Source organism: Delphinapterus leucas, chromosome 9, assembly GCF_059928025.1.
Source record: "Delphinapterus leucas isolate spDelLeu-1000000601 "Yukka" chromosome 9, BTC_Dleu_Yukka2, whole genome shotgun sequence".
NCBI classification, from domain to species: Eukaryota; Metazoa; Chordata; class Mammalia; order Artiodactyla; family Monodontidae; genus Delphinapterus; species Delphinapterus leucas.
Window position 1 is genome coordinate 87604926 of NC_143137.1, and position 27287 is coordinate 87632212.

General features: G+C 40.5%; 2 protein-coding genes across 7 annotated transcripts; both read right to left on the reverse strand.

Moving 5' to 3' along the window:
• Positions 1–3373: 3373 nt before the first annotated feature.
• LOC111164616 (uncharacterized) lies at positions 3374–26868 on the reverse strand. Of its 6 annotated transcripts, none has more exons than XM_089917789.1 (5): positions 26759–26868; positions 26401–26621; positions 25918–26126; positions 13120–13296; positions 3374–5999 (listed from the first exon to the last, which is right to left on the reverse strand). In XM_089917789.1, exons 2-5 carry the CDS (start codon positions 26491–26493, stop codon positions 5981–5983), a joined length of 498 nt encoding a protein of 165 aa, XP_089773915.1. In that variant the 5' UTR covers positions 26494–26621; positions 26759–26868; the 3' UTR covers positions 3374–5980. The 6 variants fall into 6 exon arrangements, with proteins under 6 accessions (XP_089773915.1, XP_089773914.1, XP_089773917.1 ...); XM_089917788.1 differs by having other exon boundaries at positions 25845–26126; XM_089917791.1 differs by lacking the exon at positions 13120–13296.
• LOC115802666 (uncharacterized) lies at positions 3374–27280 on the reverse strand. Its single transcript, XM_089917793.1, has 2 exons — positions 26836–27280; positions 3374–3548 (listed from the first exon to the last, which is right to left on the reverse strand). The coding sequence occupies exons 1-2, from the start codon at positions 27181–27183 to the stop codon at positions 3498–3500; spliced, it is 399 nt and encodes a 132-aa protein (XP_089773919.1). The 5' UTR covers positions 27184–27280; the 3' UTR covers positions 3374–3497.
• Positions 27281–27287: the final 7 nt, after the last annotated feature.

The window sequence follows — 27287 nt, forward strand, 5'->3', positions numbered from 1 at the left end:
ATCACTGCCATCGTGTAATGTAAATTATCGCCCCAAGATTCTATGTTATCTATGTCATTTGTATTAGGCAAGTCTATCGGGAAAGACATCAAAATCCTAACATCATTATCACTAGGGGATGGAGTCTTACTATGCTAATTCTTAAGTTCTTACTGATTTGTATTTTCTACTCTTTGCCCAAGAATAATAATAATATTATTATGTAAGAATAATAGCATTTATTACCTATGCTATCCAAAAATAATAGAGGAGGTAAAACTGTTTTCTCTATGTAGGGAATTCAGTGGGCTTCTAGCTCAGCACTTTGAATTATTAATCAAGTAGGTTTGGAGTGGAAAACCACAGGAAGGGAATCATGGCAGGAACTGCTAGTTGCCCTCCAGTCTGGACTTTTCTTATAATAGAGTTTCTAGCTGGACACAGTCACCAGTTTCCCATCCTCCCTTGCAACTAGATGTGGCCAAAGTTGGGAGTAGAAGTGATGTACACAGCATTCAGATTGTTGCCCTTCACCTTCTCCCTTTCTGCTGGAGTGTTGATGTGAGGGCTGGAGCTGGAGTAGCTATCTTGGACCATGAAATGGAAGCCATGTATTGAGGGTGGCAGCACAACGAGAGAAATGGGGCCCCTGACACTGCTGAACCGCTACTGTTTGGGCATCTCTGTTAGCTGTTGAACCCGTATCCTAAGTAATACAGATCTAAACATTTAGTAGAACAGTGCTCCGACTTCCTGATCCTGAAAACAAATGTGCTCTTTGGAAAGAACATACGATTGAGTTTGTCAAGCTTTCTTTTGTTTATGGGCACAAGGACCCGATTCTATCCTGGGGATCAAGAGAGTCCTTAATCCAGAACATGTTAGTTACATAATATGGATGATTAAGCAACTGCAGAAACTCATCTGGTATTTTCAGCAGATCATACATACTTGGGTTCCCACTTTCCAGTTCTTTCTGCCTGATATTAACCAATCCATCCCCCCTTTATTCCATACTCACCCCCCACCCTGCTCCAATTCAGAACTTGTGCACATGGTGCTGGGGATTTTGTGTAGGACGGCTGCTCACATGAGCCTGTTTGCCGTCTAACCTCTCAGGCAACATCGTGAATTCAAGGCCCCATCTGCCACTTAGTATACATTTAAATGAATTATTGAAAATTAATCATGTATTAACAAACAGGATAAGTTGAGTAAGGATAAACCATGGAGCAGCAACTTCTTAAAAGAAATTGAGCTTTTTTCGATGGCTCTTAGGAACACAAAACATGCTTACCTTCCAAGCTGAGTTGCTCACTCACCAGATTCCAGCCAGAGACTCTAGTTTGTGACTTTCCTGGGTCATCCTGAGCCCCTTTATTTATAATCTATAGCCAGAATGTCATAATTTAGAGAGGTTGGCAAAGCCTCCCAACCCAAGATAATTAGCAGCTCTGGTCTATTCATGTACATGTGTGACACATCCAGGCTCCTCCAGATTAAAATACCTGAGTGAATGCTGGAAACATCTCACGGTTGTGTTTGAGAATTCCCTCGCAACTTCCAAGGTTGTTCTCTGATACCATGAAGGTAGGTGATATTATTTCATTTCCCCCATTTTCCAAGAAAGGGATCTGAAAAGCCACACAGCAGCATCAGGGATTAAACTTTTCTTTGTCTAAGGCCAAATCCCATTTTGTTTCCAGCCCTCACTGAGCAGAGTTGGTCCAAAGGGTGGAAAAGATATTCGACAGCATTCCAGCCCCGTCAGCATCCTCACTGAGTACCTTTGTTATTTGCTGTAAACAGTTGTTAATTTCCAGAACCGCAGACACACCCCTTTAAAAATGTTAATGACTAAAATGCCTCCTAAAACCAATGTAAATGAACACTGTATTTAAGTCCCATTGGAATTCTGTCTCTGGAGTCCCTCCACAAGCAAATAATTGAGAGCTGACAGTATGAAATCTGACCCTGTCATTTTGTGAAACTTCTTAATTACGGAGAAGATGATGGTGGATGATACGCTTCAAGCTATTGATACTTTTCAAAACTGTTTTGCTAAGGGAGAAACAGGCTTGTTTAAAAAACAATTTTTCCAGGCCCCCAAGTTCTGTTGAAAGTCTTGCAGAGGATACATATATGGGCAGCTCTGTTGTTAGTGCTTATGCTGTCTAAAAGTTGCAGACACCATAGCTTCTGGTGAAGTGCCCTGCTGGAACAGCAGGCTTTAGAAAACAACAACAAAAATCCTATGGGGATGCAAGAGGCTCATGTGTTTTCAGGTTGTGGCCCTTCTACACTCCAGGCAGCCCACCCCCCAGGCCTGTGTCCGCAGCTGATTTAGAATCTTCCACCCACACAAGCCTTGGCATTCACCGGCATCCTGCAAGGAGGCTAAGGTGTAAACCTGGAGGAAGCTTTTAAGGACAAGAGAGAGTTGGGAATGGGGGGGGAAGAAGGGAGGGAGTTAAAGAGAGGTAAAGCAATTAGACGACCACACGCTTGGCCCAAGTGGATGAGCACGTGTTGGGGAGGCCCGGCTGACTGAAGGACTGCTGAATGTAGTTTTGATGGCCAAGACGGTGCCTTTGGTTCTGCGGCACAGCTTCCAGTTGGGAGAGTTCATTGCCCAACATGCTGTGACCAGGATGGCCTGCGAGTGAACACCCCTCCCCTTCGTCAAGATTATTTTATATGCTTGCACAGGTAGATGTCAGTGTTCCCAGCTGTAAAGCGTGGGATGCGCAGTGTATCCCCTGGAGGGTAAATAATAACAGCTGCAATCTTCTGCCAGGAAAGAAGTTGCTGCCCCAGCTTGGAGATTCAGTGGATGATGAGGGCAAAAGGCTTTCTCGAATAGAAAATGAGATACCCCACGGGCCAACCTTCGAAAACCGCAAGGTGCCAAGCAGATGTGAACCATCATGGTTTTAAAAATGATCAATACGGCAGGGCTGGACAGGTGGGCTTTCTTGAAGGGAATAAGCCTCAGAACTGATGGCTGAGTGCCTGAAGGGAGTTGCAAGATTCTCCCTGCACTTCTAAAGGCTAAATAACTCAAAATTCTCCCTTTGGGAAGTGTTTCTGATGCAGTATTGAGGCCATGGGCTCTCGAGGCTGGCTTGAATTGGAAATGTGGCTCTGACATTTATCTGGGTGACCTAGAGCGATTTTCTCTTCTGGAAAATGGGGATAATACCCTCTGCCTAACTGGACGGTGGTTGTGAGAGTTTAGGAGTGATGTACGTAAAATGCTTTACATTTTAGCATATAATAGGGCTTCAACAAATGGTCAGCTGGTAGATGTTCAAGAAAAAATCTGATTTAGCACTGAGGCAGGTAGAAGTGGAGGAGAAACAATACTGACATGCCTAATATAAGACACATAGGAAAAATAAGCATGGGGACATTTATTACATACAAGACCAAAGACTCCAGAGGCATTCACGGGGTCAGAAGCACCCAGTGCTTTCTTCAGGTAACTGGGCTCTTGGGGAATCTAGGAGGTAGTGATGTTAAGCACCGAAGTCCAAGTCTGTCAATGCAGGAAAACTAGATAAGGTCTCCTAGAGATGTGTCAGAGAAAATAAATGTTAGCTGTAGAGCCTTAAGCAAAACTGGAGTTAGGTGAGAGTGGATGAAAATTCTGGAACCTACTACCTCTTATCGATTTGTAAATGCTGATTCACATGGGTTCCACAGTCAATCATCCCTTCACACTGTACACTGATAACAGAAAAACTGTCCACAGCCCACCGAGAAACCACACTAAATCCAAAAAGAGGCATTTGAAACCTCTGGCTTACAAAACAAGTTTGAATCCAAATCTTTAAACCTTTAAACTAACTATTTTCTATCATTCAGCATTTTCTGTATTTTCTAGGTTCAACCAGAACACCATTTACCTTGAACATTAAAACAAGACAAATATTTCTTAAGGGTATGTAATTACAGGTACTGTGAAGGATGCAGAGAAATTTACCATGCTTCCAGACTTGAGAATTGGAATGAACTGACTCAGTAACATGGGACCAGAGATGAGAATCACACCTAGACTTCTGTTCTTTATCTTTTAAGCTACTCATTAACATTCTTCACATTCCCCAACCACCAGGTTATGATACCTGAGTCAAGACTGATTACTGTCTTCAAGCATGTTTAGTATCGACTGGATCTATTAAATGTAAAAAAAAGATAGCTAGCAGTGAGTGCGCCCCCCGTGTGTGCAGGGCGTCCACATTACAGTTCTGACGATTATCATCCTCGTTTTACAGATGAGGAAATTGAAGCCCAGAGATTAAGGAACTAGTCAGTGCAAGGTCACAGCCTAGTGAGTGTCATGATATGAAATAATGTGTATGTGCAGAGAGGAATCAGTGTCTTTGGATGTCAGGAAAAGAAACAAGATCAATCACACTGGGAAGGTGGATTGAAATGTACATTTTATCCTCTTCAGTTAACAGCGTGGCATGGATAAACTATGCTTTTGTCATTTGAAAATAGTGCACTAGAGGGCACCAAATACGCAAGCTGTGACTTTAAAACTGTTCTGATAATGCAGTTCCCACAGTGCTACAAGATACCTAATCAGTAACGGATTCAAGCCAAAAGGCCATCCCAGAAAGAGTACGATGCAGTTTATGACAATTAAGCAGCTGTATTTTTAGCCCCTCAGTTAAAAACAAAAACAAAACCCTCATGCTTTATACTGAGCAATTTGTAATTTGTCTCTACTGATTTCTATTCAAAGTGCCTTTCAGCCAGGTTTTCAAATTTCTCTTTGCCCTGCCTGTTGAAGGGCAGAGCGTGAAGGGAAAGGGAAGAGTAACCTGGAAAGGGTAGGGTAACCTGGATGAAAATAAATTTTAAAAAAATTACACACTGAGATATATTTTACCTTTTAAAATTTATTTAGCGAAGTAAAATGTACATATATTTTTTAAAAAGAAAAGAAAAACCCCACACTTATATCCAAGAGCTTAAAATGAAAAGGAACATGACCCCATCCTCAGCCTCAAGAGGCAGTATCTTTTAGAGGTGACTCCAGATTCTGAAATAATGTTTATGTTTCTATTTCTTGATTTATCAAACTGACATTATTTGTTTACCTCTATGGAAACTGAGGAGTTAGCTAACAGAATATTCATCTAAGTCACATAGACAGTTTACAAAATAACTTTTATTTTCCACTATTATAACTGCAGAACATTAAAAAAATAAACATAAAGAGGAAAATCACCATTTTGATGCATATTCTTATAATTTTTTTTACAAAAATGAGATTACCTTGTACATGTGATTTCATCAAACTATACAAGATGCTCACCTTTCCATGCCATTCAACATTAAAAATGTCATTTCATTTTTGGTTTTTTATTGTAGTATAACTTAAGTTAAAAAAAGTTCTTAAGTATAAGGAACCTCCACCTCTTTAACCGGTGTAAGGATCAGATAATTTCACTCCACAGTGGGAACTGTGGTGTTTGAAGGTATCATCCAGTCTCAAGTTATGCGGCAGTGAGAATAGTTAGGGTCTGAAGGGGCAAGGACTTAAAAGAGTCCTGCTGGGAATGCAGAAATCAATCGAAACAAGTTAACAACTCAGCCCGGAAGAGTAAAGTTCTAATTATTCTTCAACATGTCAAGACTCAGTGAGACTCAGTGGATCATGAATGAGTTGGTCACAAGTTTGGAGTTTCTCCATTTTTTGGTGAAAAATAATAAACCTTTTGTACGTTTAATTCTCTATCATTCCCTTATAAGTTATCACAAGAAGCACAACTACTAGAGTCATTAGCGCAACTAAAAAAAAAAAAAAAAAACTAGCATCTTTCTCTTGATCTTTTTTTCAAAACTCAACCCCCGCTCCCCAGCCTCCACCCCGCGGCCTCCAATCTGCACCTGGTTGCAAATGGTAGGGGGCCAGGGTTCGGAAGCATTATGGCCTGCTGTCAGGCAGCAGCCTAAAATGTACCTGGGAAGAGGCCTGTCTAGCTCTTCATTCATCTCCATTTTCCCTGTGAAATAAAAAAAAGGTTAATGCTACAGTCATACCAAACGTAGGCTTGTCCACCATCTCTACAGAATACTCATCCAGTACAAAGCTCTGCAATAGGGGCAAGTCACGTTGAACACGAGCAGAAACTTCCTTAGGAACCAGGAGCTTTAAAGGATGCCTGGGAGCTGGTAAACATACTGAGAAACCATTAGACAAACACCAGTTCTTTCAGGTGGGAGGCCATTCCTATGGGGACGGAGAGAATCTTTGCCTAACAAAACCAACATAATATTGAGCAAATAGGTGCTCGAAAAATCCTTTTAACTTTTCCTTGTTTTTACTTAACCTTTATGCTAGATACCGCTCTATGCCAGGTATTGTTCTAAGGGCTCTGTATGGTTTACCTCGTTTGATCCATCTATAAGAGACTCGGCGAAATTAAGTAACCTTTTAAATTTGGACACAGCTGCTAATAGGTGATAGGGGACTCAGAATTCAAAAGCAGGTCCTTCCCATAGCAGGGACATTATTGCTCTGGCCTCCCCTAGTAGAGCATCGAGAATAACGAGCAGTCATTTCCGCTCTGCACACAGAACGAGGGACATACCGACAGCTACCAGCATTTCCGAAGATGGCGGTTGCGCCGGGTTCAGTTTGAGCAGTGTGCGCCACGAAGTGGAAGCGGCATTATACGGGTTTTGGAAAGAACGAGGAGAGGGTGGCTTTACAGGGTGTTAAGCAGTATAATGAATTCCGGAGAAGCTAAAGCTCAGGCCTGGCGGCCCCAGGAAGCAGCAGGCGGAAGTGGGCTCGGCCGCGGTGGAAGTGCGTTTCTGGGGCTCCTCCGCGACGAGGCGGGCGGGGCGGCTGCTCCAGCGGCGCAGCGGCTGCGCGGGACGGCCCTCCCCGCCTCCGACCCTGCAGTACTGCTGGCCGCTGGCCGCCGGCCGCCAGGAAGGCTCTGGGGAGGGGAGAGCGGCTTTCTGGCGCCGACCCCTCCCCCGGCCGCGAGGGCGGTGCCCCTGCGACGCAGGAAGCGGGCCGGTTACGCTCTTGACGGCGCTGGCTAGCCGGCCACCCTGACGAAAACTCCAGGTCCCGACTCGTTTGGGCCGACGGCCAGGCCTCGAGCCTAAATCTGCTGCGCAGACACCCACAGCTCGCTCTTCCAGACGGGGAAGCCAATGTTTGGACGGCTTGGTAGAGGTCATGAGGGCAAATACCGCCCCACCAAAAGCGAGCGAGATCTCGATGAAGAGAAAGGGGGTCTTGGGTGTGTCCATAGTTATGATTAAGCCCGTTTATCATGTATACAGTGAAAGGGGCTACTTCCACAAAAGGCCAAAACTGGGTGACAGAACCTCTCCCTCCTCTGGACTGGTCAGACTGAAGAGGGCTAACTTCTTTCTCTTTCCGTTTAGAACTAAAGAAAAATTCCCCACTGTGGCTTCTCAACTCAGCCACTTTGAAGCGAGCTAGTTTCTCCGAAGTCAGTTGAGAGAAGGGGTTCCAGAACAGGTGCTGGGGTAACAGCAGTTACAGGCCTCATTACGTAGCCTTCTCTCAGAACTGTGACCCCTGTCAAAGGATTTCTAACCACGAGTCCGCAGACAGAATTCAGAGTTGTGTGTGCACTACGTAAAGCACATTTACAGCATGCTGAGAAGGGATCATAGGCTTTATGGGGCTGTCAAAAGGTCACGGCACAAAATTAATCTCTATGTCTTTGGGATCGAGGTAAGTATTTCTGGAGAAAACTCAGGTTAAGGCCATTTAAGCTTACTTTCTGGGAGCTTGAAACAAAAGAATCTTACCATAATTTGGTTCCATGAAACCATCAGAAAAGGAAGGATTCTGAGGATTTTTTTTTTTTTTTTGAGGAAAAAAACAATAGCTTTATCTTTGCCAGGGAAACGGGAAAAACAGCATGACAGCACCTCAAGAACTGTGACCCTCTTCCCTGGGGAATCAGGGGAAGTCTTATAGGTGGGGCTCTTAGTCCGGGGTAGGTGATAAGGTGAATTGCTATTTTAATCCATACTTTGGAGGTGTTTTGAAGCTGTATTCCTTAAGTACAAAGAACCTGCTTTTTGCACCTGGATTCCCCTCGACTATTTTCCAGTTAATGGTTGGGTTCACAGATTACTAATGTAACTGTTAAAAAAAATTTTTAAAGCCTACCAAAGAGGGTCACTTGGGTAGCAGTATCAGATTGTTCATGTTGAACCCATCATGCAAATAACTTCCTTTTTGATACAAATTTTCTTGAACATTGTTAATCCCATTGTTATTTTAACTCCTCTGGCCAGGTGAACCCGCCCCGGACACACACATACCCCCCCCACACACCCACACCCCCAATCTTGGAAAGTGTTATCATGATTCCCTGACTTCTACAGTTAAGTATCTTTTTTACATCAAGTTACCTTTAATCATGTAGTTTTCCTGTGCAACAAGAATAGTGAGGAGAGGGGACTATCAAATCTCAGATGTGATGCAGTTCATCTGTGTGCAGCTCAAAATAGCAGTTTTCTCTCCCTTCTTTCCCTGTAGGATTGCACTGTAAATTCATAGCTCCCTTAAAAAACCATGGTTGCTCAAATACACTCCTATTTACATCTGTTCATGCTAGATAGCCTATTAATATTTGCATTCCTCAAGTCTTGTTAAAATATTGATCTGGGTTTCATAAAAAACATCCCATAAATGTGGAGCCTGATATTATGGCATTTCTCTTAACTATTTTAAGAGACAAGCTCTTCATTGCAGTTTCAGTTTCTCAAAAAAGGAGAACATTTCTTTTGATTATAGTTACCTTTTCAAAATAGAGGACTGATTTGATTTTAGCTTGGTAGGTTTGTCAAAAACAGGCACTCTCAACAGGCCCCACAGGTAATTCTGCTACAGGCTGACCCAGAATCCCCATTTTTAAGAACCACTGGCCTTTTAAAGGCAAATACATCATGGTTGCTTGGAATCATTTCTCTGGTTAGTCCCGAGTTATCCTGATTTTATATAATCAGACAGAAAACCTATGAAGGCGTGACAGCCAACAAACTGAGTAATTTATGCAAAAGTGCAAATCTGCTTTGGAATTTCTTGAAGTTCTATCCTATTATAGGGAAGGAACACAGCCAAATAAAATATGCTGGATAGAAATGAGGCCTTTTTATAGAACAACCTGTTTTTACAAATGCTTTATGTTATTTATTCAAGATGTTCAGGCTCAGAGATAATGTATTCCAAGTTTATTAAACCAGATTAAGTTCTCCTCCACCTATATATGATTAAAATTTACAATTCTTTATTACTCTAATAATGCTGACTAAGGGCCTGGGTTGAGGGAAAGCACTGGAGCAAGTCAAGCCTTTGCAGGCCCAGGACCTAAATCAAGATGTGGAAAAAAAAAGACCCTGTACTGCAGTCACACCTTGCCAAATACCTGGTAAAATTAGTGGGCTAAGTCCAGTGAGACACTCCTCAAAGATGTTAGATGCTCTGTTTCTTTTATAGCTGTGTCCCTCTGTGACAAGCAGCTACAAGGTTCTTGGTAGTATCAGTCCTCTACCCAGTGGGACCTTGCCACAAGGTAGAAGAACATACAATCTGATTATATTTGCTACTTCCTAAGCAAGTATAAGAATATACCTGCTAACTTTGTATATTGCCCACAACTGCTAAATTGTTCTGCATAAGAAAGACGACTTAGAGGAGGACATTTTTAGAAAGACTGGGCAACTGGAAAGTGAGAAGCAAAAGCTTAGGAGAAACAATACTGTACACTTTAAGAGGACAGACCTCATGTATTTCTGTTACCACAATTAAAAAAAAATCTTAGGAAATAACTGCATGGGATTTTTGTGAGCAAAATAGGATAATTTTTGCAATTTAAACTCCCTACTCAGTCTCCCCTGTGAAGTTGTCAGTAAATTATTACTTTTAATCCCTCATCTCTTTTTGGTGAATGTGATTAAGTACACAGCCCTGTTTTAAATTTTAGGATGAGTCAAAGGCTGCCCAAGGAGGGCAACCTCACATGGTATGTACATGAACTGGTGACCAATTTTTAAGTCCAATATAGCTTTATAAAATGCCCACACCTCACTGAAGAGTCCATCATTTTAAAAGAATAGCTTGACAATGCTTATTATGTCCGATTAACTTTATTAGTCTACCAAGTAATAAAAAGTAATCAGAGTAATTTCTGATTCCAGTGCATTAAAACTTTTACTTAGTAGTACCATATTTGAAGGTTAAATTTTCCTAGTGAGGAGGCAAGTAATCCTTTTCCGTTTATTAATGTCACATCCATTATTCTGTTTGAATAATGAGCATGATTCAGGCCTTGACTCACCATTTCCTTAACCTATCCGTTTCTGTTTAAAGGTAGTGCCAACATGATACTTCAGAGAATGCTGCTGCACAACCTATTACCTAGCAGTCAGCGGGTAAGAGATTAAGCAAAACCCTCACCGCCACAACAGAAACATGCACTGAATCAAACATGACATATATTTGCGCTAGTTGCTGTGATACGTCGTCTTACATTTTTTTCCTATAAGTCACTAAGACATGGGGTATAAAGCCTTATACTAAATAAATATATCAGAAACATTTTTACATGTTATAAGTTCATTTTAATGATAGCATATTATTCCATCTACTGGCTCTGACCCAGGATATATAATTATTTGCCTATTCATTAGCTAGTTCTTGATATTTGTATTTTGACCTCCTGCCTGAACTGGCTTCCATCTTTCCTATGTCCCAATTGATCCCTTGATGACGAGCAGGCTCTCTGGCTTAGCAGTTACCAGTTGATCATTACTTGTTTTTAGAAGCCTTAAGTTCACAATATTTCCTTTAATTGCTCTAGTTCAGGAATCCACACATTTTTTTCTGTATAGGGGGCCACACAGGAAACATTTTAGGCTTTTCAAACCACAAACAGTCTCAGTCACATAGGGTCACCTCCCCCCCTCCACAATAACCCTTTAAAAATGTGAACAACCTTCTGAACTGCCCAGCTATAAAAACACAGGCAGTGCTTGCTATAGCTTGCCCATTCCTGCTCTAGTCCTTAATGGGAAGAAGGGTAAAGCTCAACTTAATGCATACGTGTATGATCACAGTAACTTAAAAGTGCTGGCTGGATAATTAATTCAACATGGTCTTCACCATAATGCTTTTTGGCATCTGAAAATATCACTGAGTGCTTGTTTGGTCAATTAATACAGCAAGTATAAAAATATACTCACACTTTACCTTGGGTGAAAAGAAACTCAATGATTATAAAGTAAGAAATAACTCAAACTGAGATTTAAGTTTATTACAACACGCGTACAATTACATACTTATGTGTATAATTTTAGTTTTACATGCAACATCTTTTATCTCGGACAGCTCCTAAAACTTGCTGTAATTCTACTAAGTAATATGATGGAAGTTGTTATTTTATGAAAATATTCCCAAAGATTTAAAAATAACATTTGAAAAAAACATTATGGTTAAATTTCTCAAATAGCTTCCTGTTTACTTGGTTAGTCTACTTATGGAGTGAGCTACATGTCCAAATAACTTATGCTGTTTGCCACTTACCTACCCAGTTCCTCATTTTACTGTTTTGTGGGACAAAACCAATTTGGAATAATGCATCCAGTTCTAGGGATCCAGAGGAAAACAGAGCTGACCAAAGATGCAATAAACTGCCCCAATATCACTGTGGCTATTTAAACAGAGGTCAGTTACTTGTTGGGCAAACTAATGCATGCATAAAGAGGGAGGGAGAGATAATTAACACTGGATACCTGAGAGGTTTTTAGGCTAATCCTAAATTCTGTCAATCTCTGCAAATATTTTTTAAGCTTATGCTGAATGGAGCAAGATTGACCACTGTGAAAGCCCACAGATATACCTACTCTCGTAAGATATACAATGTTTGAGAGGAATTTTAATGGAGTGTTCTTGTTCATGTATTTGGCACCTGTGTAAACTAAGCCAGGTTCTTCTCTTAAGACCCATAACTCCATCCTTATCTCTGCCCTTGGGTGCTCATATGGCACTTTATTTTTAACTGCAGCGACTCACAAATTATTCCTCACTGCCTCTTTGAACAGAAAGAATGATTAACTCAGTGGAATGTTGGAAGGACTAAATTCCACACATTTGTCCCTTCGGACGTGAATTTATTAGGCAGGAGGTGTTAAAATACAGCCATCTTAAAAAGATTTCTTCCAGTCTCACCCCACAATTCTTTATCTTATCCAATACATTCTTAAATGCAATCATGTTGCCTTTTGCCTTTCAGGTTAAAGAATCCCATAGCTAATGACATGACTACTTTAGTTTCCAATCTGAGGCAAATCTATGCTTTAATTTGAAGGAAAAAAAAAGTAAAGAAATTCAATTAAGTGAGATGTACACACTACTATATATAAAATAAATAAGGACCTACTGTATAGCACAGGGAACTCTACTCAGTACTCTGTAATGGCCTATATGGGGAAAGAATCTAATAAAGAGTGGATGTATATGTACAACTGATTCACTTTGCTGTACAGCAGAAACTAAGACAACACTGTAAATCAACTATACTCCAATAAAAATTAATTAAAAAACAAAAACAAATCAATGAAGTGAGGGTAAGATAAGGAGTAACTATGACTCTTTAAGATAGCCAAATGCCTCATCATCTAAATAGTGATGCCTATGAATACAACCCCCACTGCCCCTACCTAGTATCCATGGAAACACTGCCAAGGCAATTAGCTTGGCAGAATCAGCAGGCAAAGACCTGGATGAGCTTAATTTTGATCTAGGGTAAGTTAAATTTTACATTTTCTATTCCTGGTTAACCTGGATAATATGGTGACATAGTGGGAGTTCCTTAAGACTAAAACATATATTGTCAGTCTTCTCAGAAACAACCTCCCTCTCCCCTCACACACACACAATGTGTACTACCAGCTTGATTAAAGAATGAATTATTGGTATACTATTTATATTTTCATATGTATCTCCATATGCTGTATTATGGATTTGCTGAAGTAATTTCTAGTTCTTTATATTTGGCATTTATAAATAATTTCAAAGTCAAAAGAATGTTTATCAATCTAACATATAACATCAAAAAACCTGACTTTGGGGCTTCCCTGGTGGCGCAGTGGTTGAGAGTCCGCCTGCCGATGCAGGGGACGCAGGTTCGTGCCCCGGTCCGGGAAGATCCCACATGCCGCAGAGCGGCTAGGCCCGTGGGCCATGGCCGCTGAGCCTGCGCTCCGCAACAGGAGAGGCCACGACAGTGAGAGGCCCGCATACTGCAAAAAAAAAAAAAAAACACCTGACTTTGTTAATAAGCACATCGGTATCGCAGTAACCAAGGGACAGGTGTGTTAAAACTGATAAATCAGATGATTTTTTTTTTTATGAAGACACATGATTAACTCTTTGGCCAGTAGTTTCCTCCAAGAAGGTTAATTACATAGGAAGTCTAATTACATACATAAAGTTGCCTGGTGAACATGATACCAAAATGTGAATTATATGAGACTATTTACTGGCATTGGGACTGGATTTTTTTATGTTGAAGTGGGTCCTTGAAGTCCTAGCTCATGACATCTAAATTCCTTAAGATCTACTACTCTTAAGTTACTAATATTAAATGAAAGGACGCTTCCTTCTACTCTGAGTTGCACTTCTGGAATTTAAAGTTACTGGTTTCACCTTTAAGGGAAAACAGTAACCTTGGTTAAAAGATCACACTCTCTAAACATCTTAGAATAATTAGTTGTAAAAGCAGCTGAAATGTCACTATGTTTAAAGTAACAGTTGATAGCTCCTCCCCGTTTAAAATGCTCCTATATATTAAGAGGGGAGGAGTATAGAAATAAGGCTTCTTTTTCACAAAAATCCCTAAACACTCATTAAAAAGACAGACTGATTCCCAGGGTAACAAGACTTGACCCTTATCTGCTACAGAAAAAAAAGGGTCAGTCCATCAGAACATTCTTAATTTCTTAGAAAACAATTTACGTTGCTGTTCTGATGAAATCTCCGAGAAGAAATGAAGGAAATGGTTCATGCCAATAGTACATCCAAGCTTCACAGGTTGGAGATGTCTACTAGTACAGCAACACTCAAAAAAAGAAATGGGTAAAACAAAACTGTCTTGGCACTGTAACTTTAAATAAACATTTTAGTGAAATGCTTCATTCCATGTATCTAAATGTTTATCAAAGTAGTAATTTGCATGAAAAGTACCTGAGGATGAGGTCTGTGAAAAATGCAGATTCCTGGGCCACACTAAGGAGTTCAGCATATGGTTCTTAATGAATTGGTACATTCTTAAGAAAATTATGAATGATACATAACATCTTGTTTGGGGGAACTCTGGGTGGAGCCCTGGAATGTATAGTTAACAAGCTTCCCAGATAATTATGGTAGTCAAACTGGCTTGGAAACTACCGACCTGCAGCAGTTCAACATGCCTGTAGTAGGGAAACTTATTTTTTAAAGTGGATTTTTTTTTTTTTTAAAAGGCTTCGTAGCCACGACTATAACCCTGGGCGTTAAGAATTTGCCTTCAATGAAAAATCAACTAAGTTGTTAGAAATGCAAGACCAACTAAGTTCTGCCTTGAGAATTAAATGTGTGATGATATTTCTACCAGTTCTTTTATGTAGTACTTTCAACTAACACTTTGGAAAAGAAATTTGTTGGTTTCTGTGTAACAGAACATATCAACTTATTTTATGTTACAAATCTTAGGAGTGATTTTCAACTTAGTGCCAAAACTGCCTGAAGAATATAAAATTGCTTGTGTTGTGGAAGGGATTGGTTAGTACATTAATGGATTCAGCTTTATAAAAATGGGTATCAACATCATCTGTTGATTGTAAACTGTTAAGAATTTAGACTAAGTATCTTTCTGTGCAGAGATAAACATGTGTTTTTACCATGCCATTTTGGGATGTTAGTCCCTAGGCTTGTTGCTGCATATTGGTAAGCATCTATAATCTCCATCCATATTTGTGGGACCATAGCTCTTCCTTTGAATGAGCTACCAGACTCTAGCCCTGAACTTCCATCCTGTTAATAGGGTTGCTGAACTGTTTAGAAAAGTTAGCAGTGGGAAGGTTCTCTTCTCTAATGTAATGAAGTTAAAGTACCTGTACAGTTATTTTTGTATTATTATTATCATGCTTTGGAAAGGCAGATTAAACCTGAAAATTAAGAATTTATAACCAAACACCGGAGGATGGATAGGAATTTTCAATTTTCTCAACACAATTTAACAGTTTTTTTTTTGAGAGGAGGCTTTTATCTGCAATGGACAGAGAAAAGTACTAGGATATGCTTCACTTGGGATTGTTAGTCTTTCAAAGACTAATTGATGTTCAATTATTTTTTTTTCCCCCTCTAGAATAGAGTGGCTTTGCTCTTGGTCACAAATCATTACCGATTTTAGGTTTCCTAACTTTTAACTACACGAATACATCTCTAACCCTCTTTCCTTCTCTTCACAATCAAAGTTCAAGAGCTTTTACTATTTTGCAGACTCATACCCCAAAATGAGAAGAGACCTAATTAATTAAAACATTTATTTGAGCACTTACTATATGTCCTGGGAATTAATGCAAGCTGTATGCATTTATCTGAGAGATAATGCGAGGTAAACACTGCCCTTCAGGGGCTCACATTCTAAAAGGGTGAGGAGATTCTAAATAATTTGGGTTGGCCCAAAAGTTCATTCAGGTTTTTCATAAGACGTTATGGAAAAACCCAAACAAACTTTTTGGCCAACCCAATACAACAAACTGCCATAACAGAACTAAGTAAAAGGTACACGGAATTATAAATAACAGTAGACTTCTTGGAAGAGCACCTGAGAAAGCTTCAAAGAGGAAAAACATTTGAATTGAAGGATGCATTCACAAGGGGGAGAGTAGGGGGATTCCATGAAAAGGTAATAACAAAAAGAAAGGAGGTCTGAGAGAGCAAGGTAAGTTTAGGGAACTGAAAGCAGTAATGTGGGTCGAAGCAAAAGGAGTAGCAACTGGATCTCTGACTGGAAAAAAAGGCAGGAGACAACAAATCAGAGGGCCTTCCTTTATGCCACTCTAAGGAGCATGGACTCCATTAAAAGCATTTCAAGTAAGATCAGACTCACATTTTAGTAAAATCACTTTGAAGGATGACAGATGGATTAGAAAGGGCAAGATTAAAGCAGAGTAAGCTACATCACCACATAGTTATATATAAAGACTCATTTATTTGGCAAATATTCAGGGCGACTGACTACTCTATGCCAGGCCTGAACTAAAGCAGTGGCAATGGTCATGAAGACAAGGGGGGTCAGACCAAGAAATAAAAACTCAGAATGGACATTACTTAGGGACATAACAGACACAAAGTATTAAAGAATTGAGGATGGTTCCTGGGTTCTGACTAGTTGTAGACCATACTGTTTGCATCCCATTATAAAAAATAATATCCAAGCAGCCTTATCATTACAAACTAGAACAACTTTGAAAAAAATGCTTTCTGGTAATACTTGTCTGTTGTAGAAAATCCATCTGTATGCCTACAACCCAGAGAGAACCAGTGAAACCACTGTAGTTTACTTCCTTTACCCCCATTTCTATCAAAGCAAACACAATATACAAAAGCCCTACAAATTGTAATCTGTTTTTCATATTTTTGTTACCATTTCTTTGTAGTATGTGATGCCCTGAAGTGATTCTTTAAAAATAATTTTAATGGCTGTATTCATGGACATATCCTCATTTAAACAGATTCTGTTGAAAATTTATAAGCCTTTTACATTCGTCTAAGACTGACTTGTCACAATTAAAATGAGAGCTGAGATACATGAATGATTCACAAATAACAATCTAAAATGAATTTTGGATAATTTTTCATTATTCCACAGGAAAATAACAATGTAGGTTTTTCAAAATAATTTAATTTTTTTAATTAAGAGACTATGTCCTTATTTGCTGTTAACACCCGTTTTTTTAAAACCAAGGATATGGTGTTGCTGTTTAGAGAACTAAAAATAGTAACTATATTGGTTTCCATATTTATCATTTGATTCATTCAAGAAATCCCAAAGTCTAGGAACCAAGGTATTTTGATTAGGTCTAAAATCCTGCCAACTATTTCTTTTTAGTTTGCCTCTCCTACATACCGGATTGCTACATTCTACCAAAAAAACCCTACAGAATAATTATTTAGCTTTGTTGACTCATATCTCAGATATCTATGGACACACATTGTTCGATTTGTCCTAAATCCTTGAAGTCAAAACAATGGCTCTGTATTCCAGGGATATATAAAGTGTGAGCCCTTCCCACCTTAACCATTCTATATTATAAAGGCTCATATGAGACACAAGACCTAGATTATGAAGCAGAAGTCCTTGATTTAGAAGGAACAAATCTAACGCGCTTGTTGGGAAGCTATCTAGTTGCTGACTGCTACTAATACATCAGGGAGTTACCCATGCACCTCGACAGACTGTTTATTATGATTAACAAGTACCCTGTTCTTATAAGTACCTTTCTTGCAAGTAGCTTAAAGACTTCTGGTACACAATGCCTCTTTGATGCATAGTAACAGAATGAGCAAGCAAGGAAATAAGTTCTGCCAGTGAGAGGGAGAGGCTGCAAGGGAATGAATAATCAACCTCTAAAAAATGAAACTACTTTCAAGTTCATGCTTTAAGTCAAAATAGCCTGTGATGTCAAAACTCTTCCTACACCCTCAATCTAAACAGGACTAGTACCGTACACATGTACCTTCACCTGAACATTCTGGGGCCCCAAGTTTTAAGAACTTTGCTGGTCTGGCTGTAATTAATGAGTTCTAAAATACCAAATTTTATGACTGCTATGAAGATATTCTTTACAATGAGAATTCCTTTCCAAAGAGATTAAAAATGTATATATGAATGCTTAACTGTCCTCTTCCCATCTTCTTAAGCCTTACCTCATGACTTGATTTTGTAATCTGGTTCCTTAATTTTACTTTGCTAATTTATATTTCACAATGATTATATTTTAATTTTCACACAAATTATAGTTATTTCACAAAAATGCATTACAAGGAAAAACGATTTCAGTTTATTTACAAATCGAAAATATATTCCAAGGGGAACATATGACTTGTTTCACAGTTTTAAAAATGGAAGACATAACCTAATATTGTTCATACTATTATTTTTGGAATACATGATGGCAAGGGCTGGGGGAGTTTATGCATAGAAAACCAAGCATCTGCTTCTCTTCCACAAATAAATGATTTTACTAAGCACCTGGTACAGGAAACTTAACCATGTGTTTAAAGAGTTTACCTTAAAAAAATTACACTTTGAACTTGGCCTCCGATTAAACTCTCAGAATTCAGTCCTTATCCTTGAACATAATTTGATAATGACCATTTGGCTGATAGAAAAAAGGCAGGTATACAGAGAAATAACTATGCCACAGCTATTAAAGTCTCATAATCATGAAATTTTGATTTTCATGACATAAACCTCTACTACTTCCAATGTTTTCTGTTTTGTTTTTAATTTCAGAGACAGCTATTTGGACCTAAGGCTATGAATTAGGAAGTAACCTACTACCTAACTGCAATTTAAGGTCAGTTTACTTTGTAGCTTAATATGAGTAACGTTTAAGGAAGTTTTTATCTCCCCCTCAATTTAACTATGCTAACCTCTGGTCATCTTTACAGAGGCTGAGGGCTTCAATAATACCAAAGTTTGATTTGTTAGTTAAATAGAACTAATTACTGCCTACAGAGGTAAGGATAACAAAAACACTTTAATACACATATATTTGAAGAGTATACATTGTTTATATATATATATATATAAAAAACTGTATAGTTATTAATCAAGAGGGAAGTCTGTAGAGTATAGGGGTGGAAAAAAGGGGGAGCCAGTAAGAACGGGAAGCAAAAATTAGGTGCCTACTCTATGTTAATGATCACCTAGGAGAGCAAGACACAGGATACATAAAGTACTGAAAACAAACACGAATGACTTGTTTAACATAAGCACTGATTAGGTGACTGGATTCATATAAAAGTGAAGGAAAAAAGAAAATATCATCAAATTTGATCATACCTAGGAAAATAAAGTCCATAAAACCAAGTGATCTTGATGGATATTAATCTCCTCATTTGTTAAAAGCCTAAATCAAAATTAAGTCTATCACTAAAAACTAACCATAAGGCAAAGGTAACGCAAGCTCAGCTGACATACATTAAGTACAATTGTCCCTCCATATCCTTGCCCCACGGATACCAAGGGATGACTGTATAAATGGTATTCATTCTTAGCGTCTTCTGACGTTTAGCTATCTATGAACATTTACAATTATGACTTTGGTATCTAAAATGTTAGTCTCTAACAAAACAAAACAGTTTTAAGCACAAACTACAAATCAGACCCTTGATATACAAGCAGTATAAGTCAAGCTTTGTTTTTCAAAATGTGCAACTGTTGGATCCTTGGAGGGCTCATTCTTCAAGGTAGCAGAACCACCTTCAGAAACAGCTGTAAGACCAATACAGTACCATATTTAATAATACCTTACGTGCTGAAACGAGGGCTTACACGTCACCTAAAAAAAACCTTAAATTCTATCATTTCTTCTGACTGCCAAATGTTCACACATGTTCTAAAAGCCATTAAAAATGAATTTTGCATGGGCATAATGAATTTAAGATGTACAATCATGAACAAAATTGCTAACCTGAAATTTGAAGCATTTTAGTAAGTTTTTGGGAGCCTAGCATTTTAATAAGGAAGTAAGGAATCAAGATATGTTTCCTGGGAATTCCCTGGCAGTCCAGTGGTTAGGAGTCTGCGCTCTCACTGCCACGGGCCCAGGTTCAACCCCTGGTTGGGGAACCAAGATCCCACAAGCTGCATGGCGCGGCCAAAAAGAAAAAAAAGACGTATTTCCTGATGTAGCAAGAAAATGATAAGTTCTGGCTTTTGCTATATAGGTATAAACACAGGTTGCCTGTGCTACATGGATTCTCAGCATAAAAGTTAAAACATCAAGACCTGAGTTGACGTTTTAGCAATATCTGGGTGCCAAACCTACTGTGAGACTTAAGCCAGTCACTTCCCTCTTTGAGACTACTTCCTCAAAATAAAAGAGGAGGAAAAAAAAGAGAATAAATGGCTTGAGCTTCATTGGCAAAAGGACTCTAGATTTTAAAAAAATAATGAAATCATCTGGTTTTAATCCAGCTTCTTTTCCTGTCTCATCTCTCAATGTACTTCATGCAAGACTAGTCAAACGGGTTTCTTATACTTAGAACATGTTTTTTCTATTCCTGTTCTACGCCTTTGCACATAAAGCCATGCTGACGGCAAATACAGTTTCACTGTCCCCACCCCATCCATTACTGAAATCCACAAACATTTTGCCTCCTAGTTCAAAAATTCGATTTCTTCTACGAAGCACATTACCTGTTAACTTGGGTTCCTGGCTGAATGCTTACAGTAAATACCTACGTGGCTTAACCCCAAACTAGGTTATAAATTAATAGAGTAGAATTAGTAACAGGTACAAATATTTAAGTGAAGAGAACCAGGTGGCAGAAACCAGATTAGAGGGCTAACACCACTGGCAAAATAGGTGTTAAATGGGGCAGGGGAAACAAACCCAAAGTTCTGTAACATAATGGTATGGAATCAACCAGAGCATTTTGCAACCATTTGTATATCCAACTGAGTTGCTATTAACAAAAACACATGCTATCGCGAAATTTTCAGGCATTTAGCATCAAAGCATATTACGTCATGTGTACAACAAAACTGAGTGCCTATTACATGCCAGGAACTTTGCACTTTAGCTACAAAGATGAGACACTGTCTACCAATATCTCATAAACTAACAGAAAAGAGGAACATGAACATGACAGTGTGATAGATACAGAATTAACAAAGAAAAGGGAATGTCTCATTTTCTGGAGATAAAAAGAGCAGCTATGTAGACTTGGGTCATTTTAACTTTAGTGGTTACCCATGAGGCTCATAAGCAGGAGACGAACAAACCTGCATATCATAGGGTGTGTTCCAGCTTGATCCTCAAATGTGATGAACTGAGTGTTTTAGGCAAAAAAAATTGTTTGGAAAGATGTTTGACTATGTAAGTTAACCTAGAAGGGGAGAACAAAAAAATAATAAAATAAAAAAGAGAAACAAAAGGAGAAGTTTAAAAGCAAAAAATAGCTCCGTTTTGAATTTGTTTAGTTTGAAGTACCTAAGGGACAGGTAAGATATTTAGTAGTTCCAACTGAGTTCAGAGATGATAAATTCTGGAGTCATCAATAGGTAAAGGTGTGGGAATTAATATAATTGGTGAAAAAGTGGATGGGGTCACAACACTGGGAAATAGCAACAATTAAGAAGCAGAGGAAAGCAACTAATGAAAACAGGAAGGACAGGAGTAGCAACTAGCAAAGGGTATTAGCATATAAACCATGGTTTTTTGTTTTTTGTTTTTGCGGTACGCGGGCCTCTCACTGTTGTGGCCTCTCCCGTCGCGGACACGCAGGCTCAGCGGCCATGGCTCACGGGCCCAGCCACTCAGCGGCATGTGGGATCTTCCCGGACCGGGGCACGAACCGGCGTCCCCTAGCAGGCGTCCCCTGCATCGGCAGGCGGACCCTCAACCACTGCGCCACCAGGGAACCATGGTATTTTAAAAAGTTATATTCTAAGGAATCAATTGCTATAGGTTATATAAGACCACCCACGCCTGGAGCATATAAGAATACAAGACTTTCACAAAATGTTATAAATGCAAGTAACTGCACATAGTCTTTTCTTATTCCATAAGATAAGACTTACTTAAAAGGCTGTGGAGAAAGGGAACTAGTTAACTTTTAGACATTTAAAGTCTATAGCTGGCACAAGTGAACCCTTGACCTCTGATGTTATGGGCAGAATATCTCCTCTCAGCCATCTAATTTTTCAAAGAATTTTTGTAAACTACTGAGTAGTTTATCTTGTCAGCCTAACTAAAAAATGTTAACAGCTAAGAATTATGTTCCAGGTATCTTAAATATGGTAGGAATGCAAATTATTTGACTGAAATTAGAGCTAGAGTTCCAATCTGTCCCAAGAACATAGAAACTGGAGAGGGAAAACCAGAATATAGTTTTAAGTCTAAGACACAAATACTGTTATACTTTGGGAGGGGTACCTTTAAAAGTAAATACTTTTGAGGATAAAAAATATTAAAGTGACACCAAAAAAAATATTAAAATGATATAATCTCTAGGAATAAATTGCTACATAATTTAACTTGCTTTCAGTTGTATGAAATACCATTTACCCTGGGTCCATAACCAATTTATTAGGACCAGCACTATATAAAAGATAGTTGTTTACTGAAGGTATATTCTGTACCTCAAAAAGACAATGTTGACCATGGCCTTTTCTGTTTTGTGGCGTGCATACAATAAAAGAGAAACAAAAACTCCCCGAACCCACTTTTCTTTTGTAAGAAATACAAGTGCAAGATAAGCATTTAAGTATGCAGAGTTTATGGCAAACATAAGCACTTAAGGACAAGATGGCATAAAATACTTTTCTTGGACCACTCCAGAGAATAGTGAAATCTGTAAGTTTTTGCTACTTCCTATCTGCTTCATTTAGGCGGAAGCAGAATACTATTAGTTTTTCTAGTTTCCAGGTGAAATCCCGTACTTACAGATGTTTCAAACTTGAACTAAACGTCAACAGGGAAGAGACTATGGACCTGATTCTTTTTGGATGGCAGAGGGCAGGTAATTTCCAAAATGGTTTTTAGATACTTAGAAACAAACTTATTACCTCTCCTTAAAAATAATCAAGTTGACTCAAGGTATCCACACCCTGGAAAATTTTTTTGACCACCATTTGCAAATATGCATTTTAGGTTTAGTGTTAACACCTGTGTTAACACCTCGCCCAGCAAGAACGAGAGATGGCATTTTTTTTCAGGAAGTTAAACTAAGCAGGCTGTAATGCTGTTTAACCATAACATTTTAAGGTATATTTAATGGTTTCAACTCAAACAGTTCTCAGATATAAATCTTTTCATTCTACATTTAAAGGCCATTAAAGTCAGGGGTGGGGTGGGCAAAGGAAAGTTTTATATAAAAACAAAATCCAGTGAAAGTCACATGTAATTCTGAATATTTTTTTTACTTTGAATTGTTTCAGCAAGTATGTCAAAAGATAGACAATGACTATTCAAAAATCCGCCCCCAAAACTTTAAGAGCAGACAAAAGGGTTATCAATGTTTATGCCAAAAGCCCAAATTTGATTTACTGCAGAGCTTCATTTTACATACAATTTTAATAAGCCCTATTACTGGAATGCCAACCTTGTAATACATAAAACACATGTAGCTACTAGTGGCTGGCACGGTGACACGTAAATGACAAGAGAAAAAGTGACAAAAATACAAGGGCACAACTTATTGGATCCTCTAGTATCAGAGCAAGCAGTACTACATAACTTGATAAACCCCAAATACATCAAGGAACTGTAAACCCAGATAACAACTGGTGTTTGTATACTGTTGAAGTTTGTATGTTAAAATGTCTGCTAGATGTGAGAAATATGGATGTTGAAAAATACTAAGGCCAGTTGTCTTCCCACCCTTTCGCGGGGCAGCACTATGGCTGTCCCATCAGCTGCCTCCCCACGCCATCTCACATGTGAAAGGGGAGGAAACCCTGCCACTGAGCCTCATCAACCCTCTACCTCTTCTCAAAACTGTGGTGATCAAAAGACGGCTTTTTTGTTGTTGTTGTTGTTGATTTTACAGTTTGGAATAAAGTACCAAGCATAATATTTTTATGAGTTCAGGGAGCCTGTGGCCCCTGGTAAACCTAAGCACTGCATCTGCAGCTCTGAGATGAAAATTTGGGTGTTTCATTAGAGAACAGGCACAAAGGAAATTGTCTAGGGAGAACATATTAATATAATGCAAGAAGATAGACAAAGACAAGAAGTAACTGCAGGTAGTATTTTAAATGCCACAGGAAAGTAAAGAAAAATTAGAGCTCAAGAGGTTCATGGGTTTGGCAATTAGGAACAATGAGGACCTAAGCTACTTAAAAGTACAAAACAAAACAAGGATTTGTTTCCATTAGCTTGCAATATGGCCTCTCTTCCTTATTAAGGCACAGTGAAGTTAGAACCTTCTGAAAATTGCCTTTAAATCTACTGACTTCATATTTAGGTCCTCTTTTCTAAGCCGTAAGAAAATTGCTATACGGGTAAGGGAGTCGTTACTTACACATAATAGACCCCTGAAATTATTCAAGAATTCTTATAGGTAAAATGCCCAATTTATATTCATAGAACACATAAAAAAGTTTTGAACTTTAAAATCTTTGTAGTACTTAAATATTAAAAATTCAATGTTGTTTTCAAACTACCAAGTCTACAACTAAGACTAAAGGAAAGAGTGCAACCTTGACTCCAGGTTAACTCATCTTTTCAGGTCCAACAAGCATTTCCTCCAAGCACCAAATATAGGTGTTCAGTCAAAAAGCAAGTCAGGAGTTAGGTGGAAAAGTCTTTGTTGAATAACTCCCAGCTCTCACTCAACACCACCCAAGGAGAGAAGCCCTTTTAAATCTTCTCTAGTTCAGTTAATGGCTATTAGTTTGGCCAAGAGGGAAAAGACAAAAACAAAATTAGTCTTTCTTACTCAATCTGCCAATATTGACCATAAGAACTTCTGAGCTGCTGGAAATCTTCACCTACCAAGGTTCCAAATACTAAAATTAAAATTCATACTTGTACAAAAGTGATTTATAGAGGTACGCTTTAATATTTCATACTGGTGCAGGAATCCTAATAGTATTTACCAAAAGTGATTATAATTTCATCTTTTATTTTTAAAAACCACAGTAAGAGGGCGACAGAAAAACAAAAGACTAAGAGTATTGAAAACAGCCTTACGACTTCATGTACAACACTGGCAACTTTTATTCTGTATTACTAATCACGTCTAAATTAAAAAAACAAAGCCACTGATAAGATTTCACATTCTTGTAGAATATACAGATAGGGAGGAAACGGGAAAAAGTAAATACAGACGGAAAAGACAAGTTTGAAGAGGGCCCCTCAAATTTCAGATGATACACTCCTTGGTTTCTTGTTTTAGGTAACTAAAAGTGTTCCTGGGTATTATGACGCCTTTTACACTTGTTTCCAAACTTAGGGAATATTTTGCCATTCGGATCTGAGAAACTTTACGTTTTCTCAGAAAATAATCGATACTCCTCGGCGCTGTGGCCCAGGAACTAGACTCTCCTTTTTACTCAGTCCAGTGGCCCTTCGGGACTCACGGTTGATTCCGATTCTCACATTAGGGACCAGCCACCTTAAGTAAATACACCTCGCAAGGAGAAAGGCAGGTAAGAAAATAGGGCGCCAAACCTTCCCCTCCACCAACAGCCGTCACACCCCCTAAGGAGTGTCCCTCCGGGGGCTTTTCCCAGAGAGCCGCAGCTGTTATAAGCAGTATGGGGGAGGCGAAGCGCCCTCAACAGTCAACTCTTCCTCTTCAGGCGGCCGACGCCGACCGCACCACAGTCTCCTCCGCCCCAGCCCTTTCCCCTCCCCCGCCCCAACCTGGGTCTGAGCCAAACCCCACAGGAATGCAGCCCGGTCACATGCGCTGCGGCGGCGGTGGACGTGCCTCTCCCCCCGCGCCCCAAGGAGACCCAGCGCCATCTTGCCCTGACGCAGTTACTAAAGTCATGGGAAAATTGGTGTCTCCTCGTCCACGCCAGCACCCCGAAGTTTCGCAGAGGCCGAGCCGGGGCCCTCACCTCGCGCAGGGACAGGAGAAAACAGTCAAGGAAAAGCCTTGAGATTCCCTTCGCCACCGCTTGGGTTCCATACCGGCCGCGGCAGCAATGAACACCATCGTCACTGCTCTCTCTCTGCAACAGCCTCCCCCGACGGCTCTGGCCCCGCCCGCTGCTGCAGCATGAGGTCACCGCTAGCCAATCACGACACGCCCAACAGAACACCTCGGGCACTGATTGGCTGCACGGACCGCCTCTGTCTCTCCCGACTCCGCTTACCAAGAGCTCCGGGAGGCTGTGGAGCTAGAAGACGGAAACCGCCATTAGGGGGAAAGACCCCGAAAACAGGAGCCGCAATCACCGTGTTATTTTACTGGGGAAACCCTTTATTCTTTGGCTTGCCCCTTTGTTCTTCGAGATAACCGTCTCTCTGACCCTCCCTCGTTTAATCACCGACGCATAAAGGAATTCCCGCTCCCCTCCCCGCACACTGTCCCGCCGGCGGGGAAATCCTTCCCCGGGGCCAAAGTAGGAGGCACAGACGGCAACTGCACCGACGGCAACGGCAGCTTTTTACCCCGATACACGGTGGCAGGGAGGCGGCGCTGACGGTGGCTGTATTTTTCCTGCTGCTTCTCCCCCCGACCTCTTCCGTTTCTCGCTCCTCCATCGAGACGGCGCTGGACTCGCCAGCTCCGCTTTTATCCGGTGCTCGGAGCCTGCGCACTGGAACCGCCTCAGCCCCTAGTGGGCGTCGAGTGACACCCCAACCGAGTTCATCCCGCGCTGGAGGCTAGACTGAGGAGGGGGAGGGAGAAGGGCAGACCAGGGCTGAGGTGGTTTTGGGAGTGGGAGAAAGTGCATGGGGGGTGGGGTGTCTTTCCAGGGCCTACAATCATTATCCTTCCACCCAGCAGTGGCGCGCCCAAGCTCACCGATATCCAGACTTGAGGGCTACTCAGGGAAAGGGGATAAAGAACCAATCCCATCAAATACCGAAACTTTCCCAAACCTTCGGTGAATTGTTGAATGCATCTGTTGTGGAATAGACGGAGATTCTGTCCACCGCTCTGCCTCCAGTTGGCTGTCTTCTAGCCGCGGTGGAGAGGGAACGGCGGGCGGCAGCCCACAAGCAAAATGGCGGCGTACAGCTTCGTCCCCTCCCCCTCTGCCCCTGCGGAGCGGGGCGGGCGGGCCCCGTGCACTTGCCGCCGCCGCCGCCGCCGCCGCCGCGGCCGCCGCGGCCGCCGCCGCCGTCAGCCGCCATTTTCCCAGAGCGAGAGGCAGTGACACTGAGCGGGCGCAGGGGGCCGAGTCCGAGACGGTACCTGAGTTCGGGAGCGGCAACAGAGGGGGGCATAGACACTCTTGAGCAGCCTCGCCGTCGCCTCTGCGTTCCTGTTGACTTTCTCGGTGCCCCCTCCCCTACTCCTCGGTTGCTGGTGAAGAGGCTGCGAGCTGCTG